The sequence below is a fragment of the Cyrtonyx montezumae genome, unplaced genomic scaffold (genome assembly GCF_038088225.1).
Source record: "Cyrtonyx montezumae isolate F1298 unplaced genomic scaffold, pur_monq_1.0 scaffold_0, whole genome shotgun sequence".
NCBI lineage: Eukaryota > Metazoa > Chordata > Aves > Galliformes > Odontophoridae > Cyrtonyx > Cyrtonyx montezumae.
In genome coordinates, this window is record NW_027071824.1 from 48,444,042 (window position 1) to 48,461,302 (window position 17,261).

The window sequence follows — 17,261 nt, forward strand, 5'->3', positions numbered from 1 at the left end:
TTTAATTTTTGTTTCAAAGGAGATGTGAGTTTTTCCTGGAAAAATGTGCAGCACGCCCTTTGCCTGCAGGAGCTGGCTCAATCAGATCGTTGTTGAATTCATTCAGAGACTGTGACAGCTGTTGTGCAGACAGTTGTGGAGTTTCTTTTGTTTAAGAGCATTTACTTTAAGTGCAGGTACATAGCTTCCTAACAGTCTTGGGCTGACAGAAGAGTCATGCCAATGTGGGGTTGGAAGTGGTGCAGTTCCTAGAACAGTGTCCAAAGAGGAGCTCAGTCTGCAAGCATAGATAAAAAGCACTGATATTTAGCTGAGCTAAATACTTTTCCAAATAGCCTCTTGTAGAGCTTGAATCACCCTTTTAAATACAAATAGTATATGCACACACACAAGCCTCTGTATGTATATCTCACAACTTCAGAAAGCCCTGGATAGCTCCCTGTTTCAACAAGCTTGCTATCTACTCCACAGCTGTAAATTACGCTGGTGAAGTCGACCCAAGTCTGGACAAGTCTGAAGCTCCTGATATTTCTCATCAGTGAAAGTCTGTCCTTCAGTGTCAAGGCAGCATATAGCTTTTTTCCTCTGTGCTTTGCTACCGCTCCCACTTTCTCTTACCTTTTCTTCATTGCTTAGAATTCCTCTGTAAGTTCTCCATTTTGAGTTGTTATTTCTGTAGTTCAATATATATGTCTTTACATAGAAATTAAAATTCTGCATAGTGGATCCAGAACCAGTGGTTTTGATCCCTTTGAATGAAACGTAGAATATATTTTCAGGTTAGGTTTCTTTTTCAACGCAAGATTTTCAAATGCAAACACACATGCACAGCCAATTCAGAGATCTTTGTGTTTGAAGCCTTAATTTATTTTTCAAACCGTGTTTGGAATTCAAGAGTGGCCACTGAGTTTAAAGGTTGGGTCAGGAATAGGAATCAGCATTACGCTGTGAATTTCAAGCAGTGGAGCTTTAAGCAGAGCCCAATTACTCCAGAAAAGGTAATTGCTTTTTAATATCATGGTCCATATCCGCAGTCTGAAAGTATATGAAAATAACATTTCTGGATACAGGGTATTTACTTAAATTCAACAAAAGAAAGATTCAATTAGTGCATTATTAACTTTTCAACCACATTTGGTTTCTTTCCCCAGTGGAGAACCCAGCTGCTAATAATCAGAACAATCTACCTGTTATTCTCTTCTTCTCTCCCAAGTCTATCTCCAGCCATTCACGACTACTGCTGTGGTTAGAGGCCCAAGCCAGCCCCAGGACTTGAAGCCACACCTTGTCAGGAGACCACTGGAATAGCTGTCCAAATTCATTGGTCTCCTCCCAGTAGGAAGACGCAGTGACCTGGCTCTTGGAGAAGAATCCCTCTTCCAGACTGAGAGACTTATTGCAGCCTAGGAGTCCCAACACAGACAGGCAGAAGCAGTTATTTTGCATTTTCACAGTTTATTTTCCTATTAGGCTAACAACATATGAAGACCAGTCACAACAGCCAAGACAGACACGGTCTAATCTGATGCTAACCTGATGCTATCCATTAGTGTTTGCCAGACAATTTATAGTGGAAAATCCAGTACCAGAATGCTGCAGTCCCTCTCCTTTACCAGTTGGCTCCTACGTACACACTTTCTGACTACTGAATCTGTTATTTTTTCTTTGGTTTTTTGGTTTTTAATCTCTGCAGTTTTGTTTTGTGTATGGAAAGACTTTTTACAATTTATTTTTTTCCTTCTGAATCATAACACTTATGCTTAGAGTTTGGCATTAACTAATTTTGCTGTACGAAACATTTCTAAAATGGAGGTGCTGTATTGAAAGGAACGCTTTACTGTAAATATTTCAGGTTTTTCACCTGCAATTAGGGCCAGGAAAGTTCCTCATTAATGAAGCTCCTTGATACTGCTGCCAAGAGGTGATATCATGAAGGTAATAGCTGCAAGTAAGCATTACAAAATCCAACAGAGAACTCACAAAATATCTGCACATCAAGGTTCTTCAGAGAGAACAGGCCGGTGCAATATGGTTTCAATGAGTTAAAAATAATTTCCTGACAATTACGAAGGCCTATACATGTTCTGCAGTTTTCACTGAAATAGTAAATGATTTTATCTAAGATGACTGAAATATAATTCAAATGAACGAGCACGAACTTTTCCCCCTGCTTTTCTGTGTTTTATGCAAATTAACAGCTCGACAGATTACAGATATTTTGCATCTTTGAAAGTCATAAACATAGGCTAGTTCTACGTAAGTTCAATGTAAATATATTTCCAACCCTCTATATGTTTTAGTTCTTCTATAATGAAGATGGAACTTATGAGCGTCTGAAGAAAAACTGCTTTCATTTTCTGCCACCTGAAGTACATAAAAATGGAATTATCTCATTGCCATTTTTCATATGCTACCACCAGAAACATAACATCAGAATGCTATTCCTGTTTCTCATCTATGTGCAGATGACCTATTCCTATTCTTTTTTTTTTCCAGCTCACTTCACTTCCCTCCTATTTTTTATTCAACTTGACAATTTAAAAATAAAAACAATTGTCCTAAAATATCATTTCTAGACACAGCCTAACATTCTCCTGATTGCTCTGCAAAACTTTTGAGGAAAAACTTAAATAAAAAGGTAAAAATAAGGCCATTATTCTTACCATTTGAAGTAAACATAAACCGCTTATCTGACAGCGAACCACTGTAAGAGAAAAAGGTAACTCAGCCTTTGAGGACACAGCCACAGGAATGCTAAGAAGTGGGTGGCTTGGGGGCTGTACAGAGTAACTTTTTATCCAGCAGAGTATCTCTGGCCAGGTACCTGCAGTGCTCTTGACAGTGTACCCCTTCAGAGCACTCTCGTGCATCCCATGCTGTGACAGAATCCAGCACAGTTTCAGCAGCTTTCAGTGTTTGCTCTGCTCTGGGTTGGCTGCCCACCTCCCCGCCCTGTTACTCTTTCTGTGCACTTCTGCTTCACTCATGTGCACAGGGTCTTAAACACTGCTGCAAGATCTTCCCCCTACTGCTCCTCGGACTAGCAAAATCAAAGGATGCCTAAGAAAAAGAAGGAAAAAGAAGGAAAGGAAAAAAAAAAAGGAAAGCACTGCTCCAGCGTGAGGCTGGATTCTCTTCTCACATCAATTTAGATTAGAGAAACTTTACTGAAATCAATGAATTTCTATTGGTGTACGTCCACACTGGTGTAAATCCACACTGGTGTAAGAAGATTGCCTTAGAACCAGTGAAACAGTTATGCATGACTATGACTAATGTACATCAGCTCCAGCCATTCCCTTTGGCTGAATGTGCCTCAGCCAGCCAATGAAAACTGCCCATTGCTTTAATCTGGCTCAGATTAACCAGATTACATTCAGATTAACATTTTGGTTCTGTCATAACCACATTCAACAGCTCTTCTTAGGAGTCGTTCTTTTTGCTCTATAAGAACGTCCATGGTTTCCCTTTTCCCCCTCCCTGTACCATGGGCTGCTTTACTTTTGGAGAAAAGCCATTTCTTGGGCCACCCTGCACAACACACATCACCCAGTGACAACAGCATGGAAAACTGTGCTCTCCTCAGCTTTCCCATGGAGCCACTTTCCCTTCTGATTCTCACTGAGATTCCAGAATGATTCCCTTGACTGTCTGCACAGTAAAAATAAAAGCTTGGGTTCCAACATGAAATTCAGATTTCCTGAACATCTGGGCCTTCCTGTGCTTCTCCATGTGGCCTCGTGCCCTCCAGCATTGAGCCAGCTCCATCAGGCTGCCCTCTGCAGCCAGTGAGGAACATTTCAGGTTGCTCAGAGAGGTGCCCTGGAGACATTCAAGGCCAGGCTGGCTAAAGCTCTGAGCAGCCTGATCCAGCTGTAGGTGTCCCTGTTCACTGCAGGGGAGCTGGACTAGACGGCCTTTTAGGGTCCCTTCCAACTCAAATAAGGCTATGATTTTCTCAGAGGTTACCTACGGAGTCTAGTGGCCTACATCCTGACAGCGGTGCACATAGACGCATGGCTTTTAAGTGCTGCAAATCAGGAAGTGGAAAGCGGTCTGGTATCAAGGTCAGTAAGAACGCTGCTTCTTTTTGTCACTGAGGGAAAGCCAATGCCTGCAGGCAAATGGGGCCCTTTGGGGTGGGAGAGAGTGCTGGGAGGGAGATCTGTTTAGGAGGTAGAGTTGCTGGGATGAGAAATTCAACCCCTCCCTCCCACATCCTCCCCCAGGCGATCCTCACAGGCCATCAGATGTGCTCTGCTTGCTTCCATCCAGCTCAGAACCGCAGCCAAAACCATTTTTGCTTTCTTAGGGAACACAAAGCAATCCAGTTCAAGAGAAGAAAAGAAAAACTGATTGCAATCAGTAAAACCTACCCAAAACAGAAATCATAGCACTTCTCAAATACGTATTTGTGTGCTTTCCCTCTGTAATAAATAATCACTGAACTCCCTTTCAAACTACAGGACTGCAAGTTTAGTGACCAAAGGGAGGGAGTTAGCACTCCTAAGACCTATAAAGCTATAAAAACGAGCTGAAATACTTCTGCTACAATTCTGCGAGTCACTGAAGAAGACAAACTAATTCAGTAAGAGGCAATTCATCAGTTTAGTAACGTGACAGGTGGCATTTGTCATACAAATTTCACATTGTCCTTTAAGGGATGGCATCATCCCATGCTCCTTTGTTTTCCTGCTTAACCAGTAGCAACGCTGTCAGGACTACATGGCAGACCTGTGCTGGTGTCTCTGAGAAAAACAAAAGGAATGCTGCTTCACATTATAAAATTATGTGAGCCTCAAGTCCCTTATTCCAGCCATCTGTCCCAAGAAAGCTTTTTATAAGCATCTGAGGTTAACCCAAATCTCATATTCATTGTTCACAGGCACTTGGGCTCTTCCACTTTCACAGGCAAATGACTTCACATGTGCAGATGTACAGTTACAGGCCTCCACAGGCAGCTCACGTTACGAAGTTAAACCCCATATATTTGTCCTCAGGTAGCAGAAATGCTCAATAAATCCTGCACTTGATATTCATTATATCATCTGTGGGCTCAGGTCTGCACACGGGGCGTGAGAGTTGGAAATCTCATAGATAACAGAGCATAACAAGCTCGATGAAAAAATGGAATCAGGGAGGCCAAGGTCAGGTCTTAAGGGCTGGCAAGTGAGCGATTCATAACTCTGCTGCTACTTTATAATACAGATATTTAACAGCTCGGTGCACACAAGCAGCAGCTTTGACGAGGTCAGTTTCAGCTCAAGTCACTATATAATTTAAATCTTTACTACTGAAATCCGCTATAAATGAGATTTGTAAAAACTCGAGTAAGCTTTCACTGAAGGGAGGACAAAAAGCTGGTACAACACTGCTATCCTAGCACTAGTTTTTCCTTGCTGGTGCTGCCAAGGAAAAAACATTCAAGAGAATCTATTGCAGTGCGGAGTTGTCCCAAGGACAGGGAAGCTGGGCAGCTTTGGGAATACATGTTATAAATACTTCTTTAAAGCATGATGTGCACTGGTTCATTTTCATAGTAAGTAGGCTATCTGCTTCCAGGAACACACTTCCATGTTTTGAAATAAAATGATCTCCCTCATCCTCCTCTGGAACGATGGGTTCACAGCAGTGGTTCGTCTGCTCCTGGGACTGTCCCAGCCACCAGGGGCAGCAGAAGCATCCCAAGAATTGCTGTTCTCACCATCCTATGTTTCTACAAATCACACATCTTGCTTGTAGGCATCTGACAAGCTAGGAGCCTGTGTACTTCTGTCTCTCTGTATGATCTGAAGAAGGCATTGGTCAGTCCCTCTGGGCAAACCAATCCCTTTGGGAGAGCATTGTCCTCAAGGAGTGCCTCTGTCTGCCCCAGCATGCAGGAGGTAATGGCACTCCTCATCGGGGTGCTCTCTGGTGGGCCTCGCACTAGCTGGGATGAATCCAAGCCAGGAGGCCTGTTTCAGCACAGGAGTACCCATCTCGGCTCTTGATCGATTCAGGGGCAGTTCTGTCACTCGGTGTAATGGTTGTTTCCACCTCTGTGTACACTTTCATTACTCACATGAAGTGGATAACTCATTTTGAGTAGCAACAATAGAAGGATGCTTGGCAATGAAGTTCATGGGTTAATTAGGCAAACAGTGTTTTCCCCCAGCACATCTACATTTGCTGTCTTTTACGCTTCATTCGTTGCTCACTAACTCTTGTACTGTGAGAAAATACAAGTGGGAATCCCAGCTGTCTTTCATTATAACATTTTATGTGCTATTGCCTGAGTTACTCCCGGGATTTTCAAGGATTGCACGCATACAAATGCATGTAAACAGTTCTACAACCTCTGTAGTTAAGGCACAAAATATTTAATTTCTTAGGTCTTCATGAAGCTGGCACGTGTGAAGGAAATAATTTTTATTGCTCGCTTTATGGAAAGGCTCAGTGCTGAGCTGAGCCCTCAGTCCTGCTTTCCTTGAGACAAGATCATATCATTTTTCTATACATTTTAGCTGCGAAGCAACACACTTAAGAAAAATAGAAAACATTCAGGCTTTAGAGGCCTTCTGCTAGCTGTCTACATGCTACTCATTTTGTATTCAGCTACCCACAGCACCAATATACAAAGACTTTCTGCTTGTACCTGAGGTTAAGCACAGCAATAGACCTGATGAATGCCCGTGTGTTCTGTTGGATTCACAAAGTGAATGTGGCCATGGTCACAGGGAACAAGGCTTAAAAATTAAACATCTGATTACATAATTTGCTTATCACCTGCAGGAGTGAAATGCGTATACAGATAGCTTTAAATTAGCTTTGATTTCAGTACCAGCACGTCTCACAGTGATTTCATTATTGGTCTGCTTGCTCTGCTTCACTGAGAGAAGGGAGAAGCCAAATGTTCACAGAATGGCTGATACGGCACCGAACATGAGGGGAAACAGGAAAAAAAATTGAAAAGTTATATTCCCTTGGCTCTTACAGTCTATGGGACTGAGGAGATTTCCCTACCCATAAGAAAAAAAAAAAAAAACGCTTCTTGCAAAACCCAGATAACATTTAAAAATTCAAAATATGAACCAACAGAAATGACAGAGGCAGTTGCTGGAAGGGCTTACTGCACTGGATAGAGATTAGAGGATTTATTTCTACTTCAACAACAGCACAATTAAAAGTCAGAAGATAAGTGGTAAATATAACACCCTTGCTATAAATATTCTAAAAGAGAAAAATTCTGAACATGTCAAAAGCTCAGTGTTTAAGAAAGTATTCACTAAATCCCCTGTGGCTCAACGGCACTTTTTATTTATTCATGTTGTGTTTTTTTTTTTTTCCACTTTAACATGAATTTAGCATGATTTATTGGTACATCTATTAAGGATGTTTGTTGCAGAACATCGCATTTTCACATACCTGCTAAAAAACTAATCTGCAGATGTATTTTGGAAGGAAAAGAAGAAGAAAAGAGAGAAGATACAGCCCTAAGCTTTATAAAGCCACGTAAACTTGGACCACTTTCCTACAATCTCTGCCAACACCATGTTAATAAAGCCATAGAGACAAACCCACAAAGCCCCCAAACCAGCAGCTGACATCTCTTTCCCCAAAAAGCACTGGTTTGGTGTCTCACCTCCCTTTGATGACCTGGCCAGTACCCCAGGCTCGGGGACTGCTCCCAGAGCCGTGGGTGGGTAAGTTCCTTCCCAGCTCCCTGTGCCCCAGTGGTACTCACTCATGTGAGGGGATACCATTGGCGACGACGCCTTCATAGCGGCTGATGCCCTTCTGCTGGGTGACACTGATCTGACCTCCCAGTTCATCTGCAATGACACCTGCATGTATCGCCGACTTGCACAGCAGGGAGGTCTGAAAGGTAAAAGCCATCAAAACCCCAAACTGAGAGCGTGAATCTGACAAAGTGGTAGTGCTCTCACTTCCAAGCTGCCGCTACACAAGTGTTAGAGCTCATAAAGTCTTACAAAGGCATGAGAATAGGGAGAGATTGAAAGAGACAGAACAGTAATTTTTGAAAGGAATACATGCTTCCAGTTTTTCTCAAATGAAGAAGGTAAACATCTAGGAAAATTGGGCCCACCTCAGGAAAACAAAGTCAAAGGCAAAGCAACCACTCTTCTTTGCAAAGAGAAAACAATAATAGCTTTGTGGACCTACCTGAAGCCACACATATCTTTCACTGCATAGTGACTTAGGATTTGAGGCATGGCATGCACTGGGGAACGTGTCTGCATGTCATTCACATGGGGACAGCTTTGGCACCTCCAGCACCTGGCAAGCAGGGCTGTGTGCCTGTCCCTCCCTAGAAGGCCAGGTATGCAGGGACACAGGGGTAAGCAGGGCTCCAGGGAGTCCTGGAGGTCTTTCCCATCAGAAAAGCTGAATGGTGGAGAGAAGATTTCCTTAAAAAATTTCTCCGCCTAGATAACATCTGCATGAGGTCATGTCATGTGCTGCTTTTCTTTCCCAATCACCCCAGACAGCAGGAATAACTCTAGCTCATTAAAACACAATGTGGCATTTCTTTGTTTTTTTCAGCCCTCCCATTCTCCTGGATGGGGTGGTTGCTTGAGTAACTGGATGAACAGGTTACACGTGGACTTTCTGAAGACTCAGCAACTGTTTTGTTTGTGATATGGTGACTTCAGCGGTAAGATTAATCTTAACTCCACTCTTTAAGATGTCAAGATTTCAGAGGCATGAAGGGAGGTGAGACCAAGGTGAGGGGCACAGGAAAGGCAGAGCAGTGTGTGATAGGACCGTGGATAAATTTAACTACTCAGGCAGATTTGTTTTAAAGAGTGAACAGTTAATAAAAACTGATCCAAGAGGTATTCTATTATTGGAAATGAATGTGATTGGACAGTGCATACTAAATATTAATTTCATCTCAGAGCATGTTCCTGCAATACTGAAGGCAGAATCTTAAAGAAAAAGTAACAGAAATGTATTTTATTCCTATGAGAGATAACATATAAAAGAAATGTGCATAGATTTTTAACAAGTATAAGATGAATTCATAGGAATATTTAGTACATGAAAGAGCACTGCCTCAAGGAAATACCCTATGCATCTGAAAGACCAGAAACCTGGAGTTAGTAGGTTTATTTGACAATCGGTGAACTTTGTTCTCACGCAATTGTTTGAAAAGTCCTTCAGTACCTGCTCAGTGCACACTGATAACATAGTAATAAACTGATAGTAAAACGTAACACAGCTGGGAAGAACTATTTACAAAAGCAGAGCAGCAAAAACTGAAACCAAACTGTGCTATGGAACACAGCAAGGGATTGTCCTTTCTGCTTTTATTAATTTCCTGTCTTTATTTGGGTACTTACATCTCTGTATCCTTCTTCTATATTCCCAGAAACGTCACCTGCTATGTCTCTGCAGCCAGCAGGACAGTATCTGCTGTAGTAAAAGAATAGGCCTTGTTTAAAACCCGGACTGTCATGATGCTGCACAGAAACAAACCCATCCAAAAGAAATGCTCTCAGACCCATAGATACTTCAGCAGTATGTTCTGGTTGATTGTTCATTAGTGATTATGCAAGGTAAATAGAAGTGCCCTTGAGTGGGCTGCACATAGCAGCACACAGAGAACTACAACAGCATTCTTCAAGTGCATTTTGTTCAGTCCTGAAGTTCTAAGAATGTTATTACTCAAGCTTTCATCCCAGACAAGAAGTCTGCATGCACATCCAGGCAAGTAACCAGCAAAGTACAATTAATTACCATTTCAAATCCTATCAAGGAGCCCAGAAATTATAGCTTGTCCTCAGATGATCTTTTATCAGCTGAGGCATGATCTGCTCTCAGGAGATGCCATGGTATTCAAGGCTACTTTGAATTTCAAAGTGGAAATTCTTTTTACGTATACCATATGCATGTATTCCCAAATGAGGACTGCTGAGAGCTCTGTAACAATACTCTCTTGTTTTCCTGGGCTGCAGATTTCCATTCTTCACTAGTGCTTCACACAATGAGGCCTGACACTACTGCAGCATCGTAGCTCAAAAACATTCACTTTCCCAGTAAACTAAGACTGTACATGCCTTATGTGACATTTTACAGTGATTGGACCAGGTGACATAGAAAAGTAAGCAACAGTGAAGAGATGAAGACCTACTTTACCTGTATTCAGTCTTTGTGTAGTGGTTTGCTCGTTCCAAACATGTGATTAGATCTGTGGAAAGTTTACAAATGTCAGTCCAAGTTGCAAGACATAGAAATACAGAAAAATGTTTGGCTAAACATAAAATTGCATTTGAAGGCTTCTCTGTATAATACTTAAGAGATAAAACAACAGCTATGGTTTTCCCTCATTCTTTTCATCTCCCTCTTCTACTCATATTTTGCATACCTTCAACAAAGATGCATAGGAACACCCCCTAGAATATTAAATGTAGATTTTGTCTCTTCACCTCTTTGATCTCTTCATCCTATCACTGTGCAGTAAAAGCCCTTAATACAGAGAGTTCTCATTTTCTGTTTCACTGGGCCTGTTCTGCAAATTATCTAGGTAAGATTTCAGCAGCTATTATATCTGCTTAATGTTACAATTGCTTCTCGTATACATGCTATCAGAAAGATGATATTTCCTGCTAATAAGGCACCTGAAAATATTTAGGACCAAGCATATGAGCCAAAGTCTACGTGTAGAGAAGACAGGGAGTTAGGGAGGACTATTCCGCTTATCCTTTAGAAACAGTGCTTTACCTGGGTGGTCACTGCTGGCGTAAGACAACAGAAAGCCTCGTCCTGATACATGGGATCCACTCTCAAAGTGGATAGTTGCTTCGTTGCTGTCCAGAATGATTTCTTTGGGGACGGGCATCATATTACCACAGTAGGGTCCTACAGACAGAATGAAGATTTTAGAGTTTAGGTGAGATAGTTAGGCTGGAATATTCTCATAACAAACAAGGAATTTCATAACATGCTCATTCTCCTTCAGTACCAATCCAAACGTTGACAAAAGGGTTCATTCAGTCCTTTATAGGTACAAGCTCCGAAGTTACCTTGACAAAGAATAGCAAGAATCTGATTGTCCCTTCACGGCGTAAATTCTAGCATTAACATCTCCCATCACATAAGGCTCAAGAAAATGATTAATATTCTTCCAACTTTGAAGTAGTGTTCTTAAAGACAGCAGTAACTCAGGAGAGAAAAGAGTGGAATGAACACTGAAAGGCAATCCAAGGGATCTACACAGTGTCTGCTATAGCTGCCTCAGCATAGCAGCTATTCTGAAAAGCTTACGATCACAAACAGCACACTTGGTCTTAAAGGATGCATGTGCTACGTGCCAGGTTTATCAGCAAGAGCTACTTCGCTCAGAAAATTTCTTCATTTATTTGCCTTTTAAAAAAATCACCAGACCACTGAAATATATAGTTCAAATTTCCTGAGTTTAAGACAAAGAGGGACAGGAAAGGAGCAGGAAAAGGAGGCACGAGTCTTGTGCCTACACTGAATTAGATAATGGTTTTATAGCTACCTAGGAGCACTCCTCAGGACTCTCCTTTCTTATCGCAGCAGGCGTGTCCGGGACTCCCACAATTACATTTACTTCTTCAGAAGTCACTTCCTGTGAGGAGCTTTCTTTTGAAATTGCCATAGTCTTGCCTTCCATCACCACACCTGGGTGCAAGCACTTGTCTCTGGCTGTCCTCAAGCACAGAGGATGTGGGAAATCAAAAGCAGTTTGGATATACTTTGAATTTAAGGGGATGTTTACAATATAAACTGCTAATAAGACATCTTGTAAAATGGCAAATATTCTCCTTAGAAGCCCTCAGACTATCTATTCTGTTGAGAAGCATAGCAGCTTTTGTATACTAAAGCGAGACCTTGGGATGGAAAACGATCCCTCTGATTTTTTCCAGGACAATCTCATTTTCTTGGTGGTGGATATTTTATCGTGCCTTGGAACTGAGATTACAAGAAATTACAATCAAAGTACAGCACAAATTTGATGAGCCTTCTGAACAGGCATCTAGAAGTGTCTTCATTTTGTTTGATACTCTTGGGAAGTACCAAACAATCAGATAGGAGATTATCCCGTAGAGTAGCCCAGTCAAAGGCAAAGACAGCCAGCTTTCAGCAGAAGGGCACAAATTAAAGGACAGATTATGTCTTTTGGCTTGTAAAATTATAAGGCAAAGCCAGGCAGGCAGAGAAACAAGTGACAATTGTGACATTTCCCTGGAGTACTCCTGTGTTGAAAATGACTTGTGACTTAGAGAAAACAATATCTATAAAAAGGGTTAAACAAATTGCTTAGGAAATGAACTTATCAAAAAGACAGCATTTGACACTGTGTCATACCAGACAACTGCACGAGTGGTTTATTTGAGAAGGTCTTTTGTGTCAGAATGCAGTGGAAGAACTGCTAACTTAGAACTTCTTTTTCTTCCAAAGTAGAGGAAAAGAGAAAGAGAGAAAGGGGAGGAGACAGAAAGGCATTGTGCTTCTTCGTGATGAAATGAAACACCTGAGAAAGCATTAGTCCTTTTCTTGTCTCAGGGGCTGACTGCATATTTTCTCACCAATGCTCTTTTGCTTTTTCCCTGACAGTGATTAGCAGTGACATATGTACTCTGTAGGTATAATTTTGATGGCTGACTCATTCAACCACACACTGGCTGGGTCAGGATTAGCTGTCTCCTCCAGTAGCAAGTCTACATGTGTTCCAGGTAATTTTACAAACAAATCACATGTCATAAGTAAAATGATAAAATAAAATAAGAAAGTCTGGACTCATAGAGCTGTACAATATGAAAGCCAATAATTCAGAAACAATCAGATTAAGAAATCAGCATGCAATGCCTGAAGACAAGTTTATACTGTTAAGTAATAAATCCAATAAGGATTACAAATCTATGGTTATCTCCTAGTTCTGTCAAAGGCAGTTTGGGTGTATCAAAGATGATAAACTAAGGAGATCTTGGATAAAAGATATAAAAGAAAGAAACAGTAACCACTGAAGAAATTAATACCTTCCAAAAGTTTATCAATTACCTATTTACATAGATTAAATAAAAAGAGGTAGATATTAATACCAGAAAATATTCACTTGTTCTCTCACTGCAAACAGATAAAAGCCTTGCAACATGTTTCAACACAGCTCTTCCCAAAAGCTCAGGTGTTATCAGCAACACACAGCCATATCATCCATCATACTTCCATGAGATCCAGCAAAGCTTAATTGTATCCCATCAAATACAGTTTAGCACTGAGAACTACAGTTTAGAAAAGTACACAAGCACCACCTCACATTCCTACTGCTGTCCTTTGAGACACTGTTTTGGCTTTACTCTGTGAAAGAACTACAAACATACAGCCAGCTTTCTGAAAACGTGTCATTCCTCACTCTTCAGTGTTTACTAGTGACCAGTGCAAGCACAACTGATTTACTCAAGAGCATAGTTTTCTGTTTAGCAGCTAACCTCTCAATTTTGCCTAGTTTTTGTTGTGACCTTTTGACCTTTGATTCTCATTTTCCCCACAATCAATTCATTTCAAGAAATTCCCCACATGGTAATTCTTAATAAATAAAACTGAATCAGGGTAAAGATGGTTCTTTAAGCTCAGTCTTAACTGATCATATAATTTTACGCCTTCACCAGTTTTCTAATTTCCTTCAGAAAAATAATGAGGTTGTTTTTAACCACATGTACTCCTTCCTGTGCACTTTCAGCACAGCAGCTCTCTATGTGTTTGAATATCGTAAAGCCAGAGAAATCATACTCTCCCAGACCTCTCACATTTTGGTTCATGATGTGCCTGAGTGCTGAGTGAGGTACACTTTACACACAGTAGTGCCCAGCATGTTTGCTCTCCATTGACATACCCAGTGTCAATTTGAATATACACATTAGCAGATTTTATAGATGTTAGTGGATTAAAACCCATCAGCACCTGTAGCAATTCTAAACTGAAAACTGTATTTCCTAGGAACTATTTTCCCTTTACAATTGAGGTGACAAGATCATAGATCAAAAATATGGCTTTATCATTTACCTCTAAGACTCACACATGCTTTCTCCCTTCTTTATCTATGCCATATAAAGTCTGTTGACTTCCCCAAGCTGTCTACATGAATACTGAACAACCTCAGTGGAGAAGAGGGATGAAGGAGAAAACTTTGGTTTGTGCCCAGTTTAAAAAGGAAAAATTCATTTAAAGGCCTACTTAATCTTCACTGGAGCATTTGGACCTGACTCTGGATAAGCATTTAATTTCTAAACTTGGGACTATGCCAGAAGTTTTTAAGATTCCTTTTGAAAACTGCCAGATCACGTTATCAGTTTTTCATCTTCTAATGTTAGTTGTGAGGTGGGTTGCTTTGCATATTCAGCTTGAAAAACAAGTCATGAATGCTGATCTCTCTCCTTGTTTCCTATTTCAGTGACTCTCCTGGATGTCTGCTGGGGTAAGGAGGAGGCAGGGTTGTTAGGTTTGTTTACTAAGAACAAAGGTAAGATTTCGATTTAATAAACAGATGTGCTTCTCATGAAATGGAGTAGGTGTCCTCCACACTTCAGTATTAGTATATCTATGTATCAGGGCCTTTCTTTTTTTGGTGTCTTGATGAAGAGCTGACACAACTGTGGTTCCGTCTGTTCACTCCAGATTCATTAATAGAAATGTATTTTTTAAATTCTGCAGGAAAGCTATTAGGGGCTTATGGATTTTGAATGTTCCTAATTTAATATTCTCTATGATTAAACTAACATTTAATGCCTTTCTTTCAGAACTCCTGATCTGTTGGTATGGTTCAGGTAGCTTGAGTGGAATACTCTTATTTTGAAACTGTCCCCAAGCACTATTAGTGTCCTGGGAAATACATGGTAAATGGCCTCATGTATATCCTTTGGCTGCCTCCTCTGGAGATCAAAGAAGTTATTTTATGCTTTGTTTGTTTTTAGAACGTTAGCAATAGTCTACCACTTTTGTCTTTTTGATAGTAGCATTGTTTTGCAAAGCTGATGATCTTTACAGCATTGTCTGTTTTTATGAAGTATAGTTTACTTCTGCTGTCAGCCAGACTGGAACATTTCCTGAGGTCATTTTGTAAAGCTGTGTTCCTTTATTCTTTCTACTTTCCTTAAGAAGTGCTCTGCCAGAGGGCTCACTCCTCTCACACCAAGCAGCAAGGCCTACACACTGCTTGTTTCTGTAATTTCTGAAGTACCTCAACAGCTGGGGAAGGACAGGGGATGTAACGAACATGGATTATGCCTGCATCGTTTCAGAGCTAAAAACTCGGCCAGCGCGTAAAAGATTTACACAACAGCTCACAAAAACCGCAAGGATCTCTTGTATGAAAATGTGCACTTTTGAGATTCGTCTCCATCCCACATTCACACAAATGCTTCACTTTCGTAATCAATGACTGCGCATAGCCAGTAACTCTTCTTTTCCTGCTCCCAAGAATGAGAGGAGAAGAAAAGCTTCCTCTGTGCAGGACACGATGAAGTAGTGTTTAATGCTCAGTAGATATGAGTTGCCAGGGAAGTCACACCGGTTACTCAGGCTGAGACAGTCTGGTTATTCAGCATTTAACTCTGCGCAACATAGTCTGACCTCAGAATGAATCTATGAGTTATTTCTTTTAGGAAAAACAAATTAAACTTTCACAGTTAATCTTTCCAAAAGGTTACCAAAAATGATGATGAAGGAGAGAAAAAGGCTGCCAAGCAGTCAGGTAGAAGTAGTAATTAATTAGTTTAAGAATGGATAGCTAGGGCCACCTGCTCTCCAGACTGTAAGTCTGCCTGCCTGACCTCACCTAACATCATCATGCCTGTGGTGTTATCTAAACCCAAGGACAGAAGCCCAGGCACAGTTAGGAATCTTTAGCAAAGAGATGTAACTGTTTAACAAAAAACAGAAAAGTGCACAGTACAGTTTATGCATCTAAAATGAATATGAGGTCATTTGATAAAAGAAAGGCAAAGTCGTTGTTTTACAGCTCAATCTTTTGAAAGCTGCTGTAACCATTCAAGCAAAACCCAACTGTTAACAGAGTTCTGACTGTTAAGAAACCACTCAACTTCATCTTCAGTGAGAACTTGTCTGGGCATTTCACTGATTTCCTGAAATACCAGAAACAATACTGCAATAACAAGTTTCCTTTGAGGAGTGAAAAAGAAACCTGGGCACACCCTCTGCTAAAGAAAGATGCTTATTACAATCTATAGTGAGAAAGGGTGGTTCAATGAATGTGAATGATGCCATGATGACAGATGTGAGGCACTGGAAGGCATTTGGTTCTCCTGCACACACACACACACACACTCACTCACTCACTCTCAGCAGCCACCAGACACTTACACATCAGTGAATGCTCAATTTTCCTCACACATCAGTGACTGGCTGTGGGGAGAAAAAAGCATTTCCAGTGATTTCTCTTGCTATTTCACACTAGTTACTGAGTGAAAATTATGCAAGAATTTAACTGCCTTAACTCTCCAAATTATTACTAGTCACTCAGCAGATCTGACATCCACCCCAGAGGAACACATCAACCTCCTACTGACTCCAAGTGAATGGAAGTAGGCACTTACCTGTTCTTTAATCTCCCTCCAGTCAAAGACTTGTGATCATCTCACAAAAATTAAGGGGAAAAAAAACCTAAGCCATTAGTTGAGGAAAGAGTGAAAAAGGCAAACAAAAAGGGTCAAAAAAGATACAAAAATTGGTAGTCATGAAAAGAAGCTGAGCAAGAGCCATTCCTGTCAAGCCTTAAAAACATTTCTGTTAATATGCTCAAAAGTGGTGTAGCAATGGCTGTTGTGTTCCTGAGAACTACAGGGACCACATGGTTAATCTTGTTTTCACATATCCCTTTAACTAATTAAAAAATCAGCAGCTCTTTTCAGAGCTCGGTATTTTTAATATGCTCAGCTAATGCAATTAACTCTAGAAGAAAAGCATTTCAGAGAAGGCTGCACCCCAACCACGCTATGAAACGTGCTTTATGTTATTTTCTATTCTAGATCCCTTCTGTGGGGAAAACAGAAGAAACAAACAGAAAGAAACCACCCTATTTTTATTCAGTGCAAAGCTGTGCCTTTGAAAAGGAACACTGTATTTATTTCTCCCAGTGACAACATGTGCAGAGTTGTGTTAACATTTAAAGATTTGTCAGACAAAGGTGACTCAGTTTCACCAAAACTGGAGTTGCTCTACCTCTACTGACTGATGATTAATGTTTTCGCATCTAAGTCTGGATGGAAAGCCGG

At 40.8% G+C, this 17,261-nt stretch overlaps 1 protein-coding gene across 2 annotated transcripts in view; it reads right to left on the reverse strand.

Moving 5' to 3' along the window:
- The window catches only part of DCBLD1 (discoidin, CUB and LCCL domain containing 1), a 45,705-nt gene that overhangs the window by 10,060 nt on the left and 18,384 nt on the right, over positions 1–17,261 (reverse strand). For both annotated transcript variants that reach the window (XM_065734617.1, XM_065734626.1), the window contains exons 3-9: positions 10,729–10,866; positions 10,144–10,195; positions 9,348–9,420; positions 7,727–7,860; positions 2,664–2,704; positions 1,188–1,403; positions 619–749 (exon numbers count right to left, since the gene is read on the reverse strand). In XM_065734617.1, coding sequence (XP_065590689.1) covers positions 619–749; positions 1,188–1,403; positions 2,664–2,704; positions 7,727–7,860; positions 9,348–9,420; positions 10,144–10,195; positions 10,729–10,866 — 785 coding nt within the window. The remainder of the gene's footprint in view (positions 1–618; positions 750–1,187; positions 1,404–2,663; positions 2,705–7,726; positions 7,861–9,347; positions 9,421–10,143; positions 10,196–10,728; positions 10,867–17,261) is intronic.